This window comes from Dermacentor silvarum, chromosome 6 (genome assembly GCF_013339745.2).
Source record: "Dermacentor silvarum isolate Dsil-2018 chromosome 6, BIME_Dsil_1.4, whole genome shotgun sequence".
NCBI classification, from domain to species: Eukaryota; Metazoa; Arthropoda; class Arachnida; order Ixodida; family Ixodidae; genus Dermacentor; species Dermacentor silvarum.
In genome coordinates, this window is record NC_051159.1 from 137940771 (window position 1) to 137948694 (window position 7924).

Here is a 7924-nt window from a genome sequence, read left to right on the forward strand (position 1 = left end):
TTTTGTGCAACAATATCCAACTTGTAGAAATTCATGTTCTACATTGCTCAAAAACTGCAGTGAAGAGATCCTCACAGGTTCGCCAATTATTTCTCATGATTCTCGATGCATGTGACAAGGACATGAACAGGGATTACAGCAAACCAAGCACATAGAAATTTCAAGCACGTTACAGGAAGAAACAACACTAAGTAAACACCAAATTCAAGGCACCTTCTGGGTAGACTAAATAGGTGTTAGTCCATACATTACATTACAGTTGCATTGGCATCTTAATTGTCACTGACTGAGCGTGCACTACACCAACTCAACGTCTTAATTTTATAGTCTGTGGAGTGTACGAGTTCTTGATTCCTTGTTGCTGTCATATCGACCATGAAGTTGACCCCGTAGCACAGGATAAGGCCGTTGTTGTAGGGAGTATTGGCCAGAGGAGCAGGTTAGACGAGTAGGAAGCTAGGGGTGCTTTTTTCCAGCTCACGTCCTCGCTAGTTCGCCTCTTCCAACTGATTTCAAAGTTTCGTTAAACCGATTTCTGGAACCCGCCTCTTCCCTGGTTGAAGGTGACGTCCACTTTTCTCGTCATTCTCCGCTTCTCTTCCTCCTTGATTCCGCATGCTGGCAGTGCACGCTGCTTCTCACTTTTGTCATGCAGCAGCAAGGCTACTGAATCTGTCTTTTTTTTCTTCGGTACCGCTGTCAGTCCAGTATCTGCTCCCATTCTTCGAATGAACTCACAAGACACCTTAAGCAGCCAAGAAACACAAAAACCCCTTTTTTTGCATTTTTCCAGGTTGGGGCGGGTCTGCAGTCACAGTGCTGCAGTTTGCTTTGCTGTTGACTTTTGGACACAGGTTAACACAGGCCATCCAGCTCCAACTGATCTGCCATGCCAGTGGGTGCAGCCTCGCCTGAAGAAGGTAATAGTAAAAGAAGACAACATAGGTTTTAGCATTGCAATACTACTGCAAAATAGTACAAGCCAGGAGTTTCTGCACATTGACAGTTTGGATGCGCCATTATAAAATAACAGTGCCAGCAAATATACTAGTTAGTGCAGTTTTATGTATGCTAATTTTGTTTGCAGATCCCATCCAAGCCAACCAAGAAGATATCATATCAGCGGCACCGTTATGGGCCAATGCCAACAGTGCCAAAAGAACGTGGAGCAGTGAAGCTGAAAGGAATCCCCGATGTAAAAGGCTTCCTGGGAAGACTGCAGCAGGTGAAACATACAACAAGCTTAACCAAGTGCACTTTAACATTGGTCTCCTAACATTTCAATGGCTGCAATTCTCGCTTTTCTCCTGCAGGTTGCACCTTCGGCAAGGCTTTTTACGCTAACAACCTGCCAGCCAGGAGTAGTTGCTGCTGCAACAGTACCAGAAGATGCCACTGACCCTCGAAATTCTTTTACTTCTACTCTAGAGGTAACACTGGAAGTACCACTGTCCGCATATACCGCCAGGCTTCTAAATTCAAAGGGGTTTAGAAATGAAAATGTGGGCGCCTTGGCAGCCGAAGTTATAGAAAAATTTTCTATAACAGAGAATGAGGCAAGGAGGATTGAATCTGCAACAAGAACGCAGGCAAATAATCCCCTGTGGCACCAGCACCGAAAAGGCAGGGTGACGGCATCAATTTTCAAAGATGTGTGTCGGTCCAAGCGAGTGCAGTGCACGACACTGCTGAATAAGATATTCAGCACGCGGCCATTAAACGTGCCTGCTGTTCTGTACGGTGTCACAAATGAGCCTGTGGCCAAAGAGCGGCTACTTGAACACCTACAGACAATGCATTCTAATGCACGCATTGAAGCATGTGGACTAATGATTAACCCAAATTATCCACTCCTTGGCTGTAGCCCTGATGGAATTTTCCGATGTGATTGCCATGACCCTGCACTGGTTGAAGTTAAGTGCCTTTTTTGCTTAAGAGATTGCAGTCCCGAAGACTTGGTAGCTGAAGGTCAGAAGAGGAAGGGGTTCTGCCTTACAGCCAATGGGACATTGAAAGAAAGTCATCCCTACTACTACCAGGTGCAAGCTCAGCTTCATCTAAACCTGGACAACATCACAAAGTGCTACTTCTACATTCACGTTGATGGGGGCGGGCATCTGGTAGTAGTAGAAAGAGATGAGAGTTTTATGCAGACGCACAAAGAGAGCTTGAAAATTTTTCTAAAGGACATTGTAATGCCCAGAATAATTCTTGGCAATTCTGTGTAGAACTATACGCACTCAGAATCTATTCCACTAGGAGCATAATATAAACATGGCTTGTGCAGTTTATGTTTGGAAGCTTTTTACATGTATTCAAAAACATCCAAATGTATAATTTTTTGTACTTTGAAAACATTGGAAAGGCACTAAGGAGGAATGTTACACTGAATTCATAAATTACATTGGTGTAATGGCAAAATATTTAAAAAAATAACTTATGGGGTTTTACGTGCCAAAACCAGTTCTGATTATGAGGCACGCTGTAGTGGGGGACTCCAGAAGTTTGGACCACCTGGGGTTCTTTAACGTGCACCTAAATCTAAGTACATGGGTGTTTTCGCATTTCGCACCCATCGAAATGCGGCCGCCGTGGCCGGAATTCGATCCTGCGACCTCGTGCTCAGCAGCCCAACACCATAGCCACTGAGCAACCACGGCGGGTGATGCCAAAATATTATTTTGGCCATGAGCACGGTCTTGGTCAGCTGGAAAAGATACAGAAATGAAACATAGGCTTTCTGTGCTAGCTCCTCATGTTAAATGACTGCATCTGCTTTGGACTAGTCAATGCATCAGTACACAAATGCTACACTTCCTTATAAAGGAACGAAAGACCAAACTTAGTGAATTCTGATAACATATCAGATGAAACTAATTTAATGTTCCTCTTTAGTGTCTTTTAATAGCAAAGTTGTGTAATGCTGCTTGTGATACGGTATGTTCACCATTCAATACAATTTTCTGCTGTCTGTTACCATTAGAATTGCGAATTTTAATTTTGAACTCAATGAAGCATGTGATAGTGTTCAATCAATGAAGCATGTGATACAGTGTTCTACTGTCATTGATAAGTCGAGAATGCAGAAAGGTCTCCTCGAAAAAAAATTGTGATGCACCTGCCTTTCATGCGTGTGTGTACCACCACCATTGAGATAGATGCACAGTGAAAGACTGAATGGCCCCTTATCCTCTCAGTGTTAGCATTCACACTCTGAACAAAAAGCTTCCTCGGTAAGGAAACACCAGAGCAAGGCAGAAAGTGCAGACATGGACAAAAAATGGCAAGGAAAGTGAGAACACGGCGAAGACGATTCGGTGCCGCAAGTATATCAATCGGCTTTGAAAGTCCACTGCATTCTTGACTTGTCAAACTGAAACGTGTGATACTGCTATATATTTAGTTTAGCTTTTTAGTGTCCATTTTAGAGGTTATGAATTTTTGTCTAGTGCACAGTACGGGTGTAATTTTGTGCACCATGTTTGCCAACACAGTTACTTCTACTTTTCGTGTTTCATTATCAATGAAGCATGATATGTGTTCTAGTCAACGAAATGTGATATTTTACCAGTTTAATTACTGCTCCATATTTTATACAAGTGCCATTCAACCTTTTTTTCTGAAAACTTTAGCACCTATGAATCTGAGTGCAACAATGAGTCATACACATTATTTCAACCGATATGTTCGTGAGCTCGCTTGGTGCTCGTAATTTTATAAGTGCCATAGAACAATACTTGTATTTTTAGCAATCGTATTATGTGTGTGATATGTTAAGCAAGTGCAAATTTACCAACTGGTATTTCAGAAAGTTGTGTTGAGAATGTCACAGTCCTTTTTGCATGCATAATATAGCCAACAATGTGGAGTCATGCATCATAACTGGAGACCAGAACTTTAGGCAAAATGGTTATTTTTTTCCTCACATACTTATCGTGCCTATTTAACATTAAGCATGAACTATGGGACTAGAAACATGTTAGGGGCACTTTTATTGTGCCTATAAATGCCTATTTCGATCTTGGTGCAAATATTGGATTTTCCGAGTCTAAAAATGCCCTTTCCCATTTTAGTCCTAGCCGTAGTTTGTTTATAATGTTATGGAGGCTCCGGATTGACTTTTACAACCTGGGATTCTTTAACGTACACCCAATGCATAGTACATGGCAGTGTTTGCATTAAAATGTGGCTGCCGTGGCTAGGATTTGATCCCGCGACCTCGTGCTTAGCAGTGCAACACCAAAGCTACTAAGCAACTGCAGCGTGTTTATAATGTTATCACTCGCTGGTGAACTTAACTGAAAACAGCCATTTATAACCACGAACACTTTGCGATTGTAATGGCTGTATTCGCAACCATCCCCAATGGATATGTTGCTAATACAGTTAGTTTAAATCTTCAATTTCTCTGGTTTTTGGTACTGAAAGAACTGGTGAATATTGTGCCACTCCTGATGACATCAAATCGTCAAACATTTGAAAGTACTAGTATGCACTGCGAAGTTTCGTGAATGTTGAGAATTCCTTTTCTGCTACACTCTAATACTCAGTGAAGAAAGACTGAATGTGAAACCCAAGAATCTTGAGATGGTGCTTGTTAGTGCTTTCACAAGTGTTCCCATGGCATCTTAAATTGTGCTACATTTCTGTGATATCTTGCAACCTACGCCTTTTTTCATGATCTCTGTTATGCACTATACCTGCAATAAAGCGTTTTTCAGTACACATGGTGTCTCGTGGGCGAACTCTGAAAATTGACTGTGAAATCCACTTGTTTGGTTATTTCTATGTGTGAGCAGTTTGTTTTAGGCACGCAGCTGGTAACACTACGCTTTGTAAGAATCAATCGGCTAAGCAAGAAAGATTCATGGTACAAGCTGGTGCATACATGCGATCTCTGCATCATTATGTGCCCATATGCTAACATGCACTAAAGCTAGAAAATAATGGTAAAATAGTTAGCAGCGTCACAGGGCACACTTTCTTCAAGAGCAATCGGAATTTTGTATAGCCATATCGCTCACCTCTTTTTGACAGTGGTGGGCAAAGATTTGTAAGCCCAGCAACTACAGTTGTGATTTCGTCGTAAACATCCACTAATGTGTAGGGAACAGTCCCAGTCATTATGCGCCATTTCTTGAGATGACCAATGGCTCTCTCAACAATAATTCGTGTTGAGGAAATTCTCCTTGAGGTTGTGACCTCTTGTCCAGGGAGCTGCACCCGGTTCTTTGTGAAGCTTGGTGTTATCAGCTGAACATTTTTTTCATAGAATTCCTCGAACAGGAGAAAGCCACGATCAGCCAGAACCTGGTCGCCACTTTGTAGGTGGTCCATAAATCCTGTGCCGAAGAGAAAACTGGCTGAGTTACTGAAAGCATTGCACTAATATAATAATATTGGGTATGGACAGCTCACCAGATGATAACGTCAACTCCTTATCAGAAACTCTTCCTCCATAGGTCTTGGATAAAAACATTACTGCACCATGTGGGTTTACAGCAACGAGGTACTTCAACGTACTATTTTGTTTATAGTTGCTCCACACAACTTGTTGACAGTCCTGGTTTAAAGGCCTGCAAAGTTTAGGAAAATGAATCATTTGCATCCTAACTTATACTGACTACAATTCTCTTGGTTGCAATTCATAGGTAGTTAAACAAGTGATAAATGACAGGTGCTTCAGTTGTGAAGAATAACCTGTGAATGTAAAAAATTAAGCAGCTTGCCTAGCAACAGTCACTTCTGTGCAGTCAATGATGGCACGGAGCTTTGGAAAGTTCTTGCGTTCCTTTTCTGTCAACCAGCTGTGGCACACCTGAGGACTTGGAAACACTATAACTGCTTTGCACAAGTGGTGAACAGCAGCCAACAGAAACCTAAAGCTCTGGCTGATAGTCTTCGGCGTGACGTCAAACCTGTATGCCAAGTCCTTAAATGCAAGGTTCAGACGAAGTTTCATCAGGAAAGAAAGCAGCTGCATCTCGTGAGGGAACTTGTGTTGTGCAGAGGGAAGAACTGGAACAATGCTGGCTAGTATGGTGAAGAAAACTGCCTTAGATAACCCTGCAAAAAAAAAAATTCTATGAATAGGAAAGTGCATGCTGTGTAAGGTGTATAAGACCTCCATTTATACATGCCTGTGTAAAAATGCACTTCAGCATTGCTCATAGATGTCACAAGTTTTCCTTGGTGCTTGTTTGCTGCATAAGGGGAGCCACCCTGTTTTAGCTTCTGTATTTCATCCTCGAGCAGCTGCACTTTTGCTTTCATAGTAGCGCAAAAATGACATCTTGTGCTTTCACTGAAAAAAGAAAAAGTATCTACAAGTCCTTACATTTAAACTACCGCTTCAGTAGATCGTCACGAAGCAGTAAGATCTTACGTGCGTGCAGCTACCGCTTCGTCGAAAGACGTTCCCGACGCGTCATTTTCTTCCACTGGTGCGATGTCCTCGTCTTCGGAAACACTGGCTCCTTGTGTGTCGTTGCAGTTAAAATCAGCTACCGCTTCGTCGAAAGACGTTCCCGACGCGTCATTTTCTTCCACTGGTGCGATGTCCTCGTCTTCGGAAACACTGGCTCCTTGCGTGTTGTTGCAGTTAAAATCAGCTAACGCTTCGTCGAAAGACGTTCCCGACGCGTCATTTTCTTCCACTGGTGCGATGTCCTCGTCTTCGGAAACACTGGCTCCTTGTGTGTCGTTGCAGTTAGAATCACTGACTACTGCTGTGTCCCTAGATTCTTCGGCGGTACCGCTAGCGTGATATCCTGCGGCCGTTGGCTGCTGTGTCACACATGTCACAGGATGAATGCCAGCCCCGGCTGCATGTTGCACTGCGGCCGTGCGTTTTTCCGTTAAAGCCGTGTGCCTGTGGTATCTGCGTAGACAGTGAGATTGTGGTTGTGCCGATGAAAGAACTATATACCTAAATACCTTTCACGCTTCCGCCTTGACGCCTCAGTTGCTCTCTCGTCGTGCCAAAATATCGATGGCACGTAGTCAACATGGTGTGGATCTTTGCTAGGTGCGCCTGTACGCAAGTTAAATACCGAATATGTAAGACACTGATAAATCATACATGCAACAACTACGGCAGATATCACCCACCTGTGACGAAGTGGTCTTGGCATACTCTGGCTCCGACGCTTGGTATCCAGAGGCTACCACTCACCGTGGCTCTCCTTACTGCCACAACCCACTTCATTTTTCTTTCTTCGCTCCAGGGGAACCTGAACATCTTTTTCCCTTTCGTACTCGAACTTGAGCAACCGACAGCTGCACAACCAACCATGATTGCGCTAGCGATAAGATATGTAACGAGATCGAACGAAAAAAATGTGTCTCAGCTCCAACAAAGTCGCTGGCGAAACGGCGCGTCGCGGATGCCTTGAACCGGAAGTCGATGCAGACGGCGAATCCCATGAGCCTTTACGAGTTTACGCCTCACCTAAGCGTCTCTTTCCTCCTTTACAATCACCATATATATAGAGCAAACGAGACTTATTTCGTCGCGCGAAAGGCCGTTGGGGGACGGGAGGGAGGGGAGGCGACGTTTAGCTGTGGCACGAAATGCGTATTTATATAAAAAATGTCACAGTTTCGCCCTAAGGGCGAAGCAATGAATGCGATAGCAACACAGCAATGTCATACGAAGTAAGGTGAGCGGCTTTGGTAGCAACAACACGCAGAACTGTTGTCGACGCCATCGGCGTTTTGCCCGCGTTAGCTCAAAATGCGTGCGGCGTTGGTGACTGTTGCTGGAGCCTCTGATATAAATAGGCACTTGGTGCCGCAGCTAAACGTCGCCTCCCTTCCCTCCCCCTCCCCCACGGCCTCTCGCGCGTCCGAAGAAGGCGCGTTTGCTCTACATATATGGTGATTGTAAAGGAGAAAAGAGACGCCTACTTCTGCAGCCCTTAAG

The 7924-nt window shown here is 43.8% G+C and overlaps 1 protein-coding gene across 1 annotated transcript; it reads right to left on the reverse strand.

The window, feature by feature from the left end:
• Positions 1–775: 775 nt before the first annotated feature.
• LOC125946412 (uncharacterized) lies at positions 776–6870 on the reverse strand. Its single transcript, XM_049669537.1, has 4 exons — positions 6386–6870; positions 5419–6304; positions 5025–5342; positions 776–911 (listed from the first exon to the last, which is right to left on the reverse strand). The coding sequence occupies exons 2-4, from the start codon at positions 5606–5608 to the stop codon at positions 856–858; spliced, it is 564 nt and encodes a 187-aa protein (XP_049525494.1). The 5' UTR covers positions 5609–6304; positions 6386–6870; the 3' UTR covers positions 776–855.
• Positions 6871–7924: the final 1054 nt, after the last annotated feature.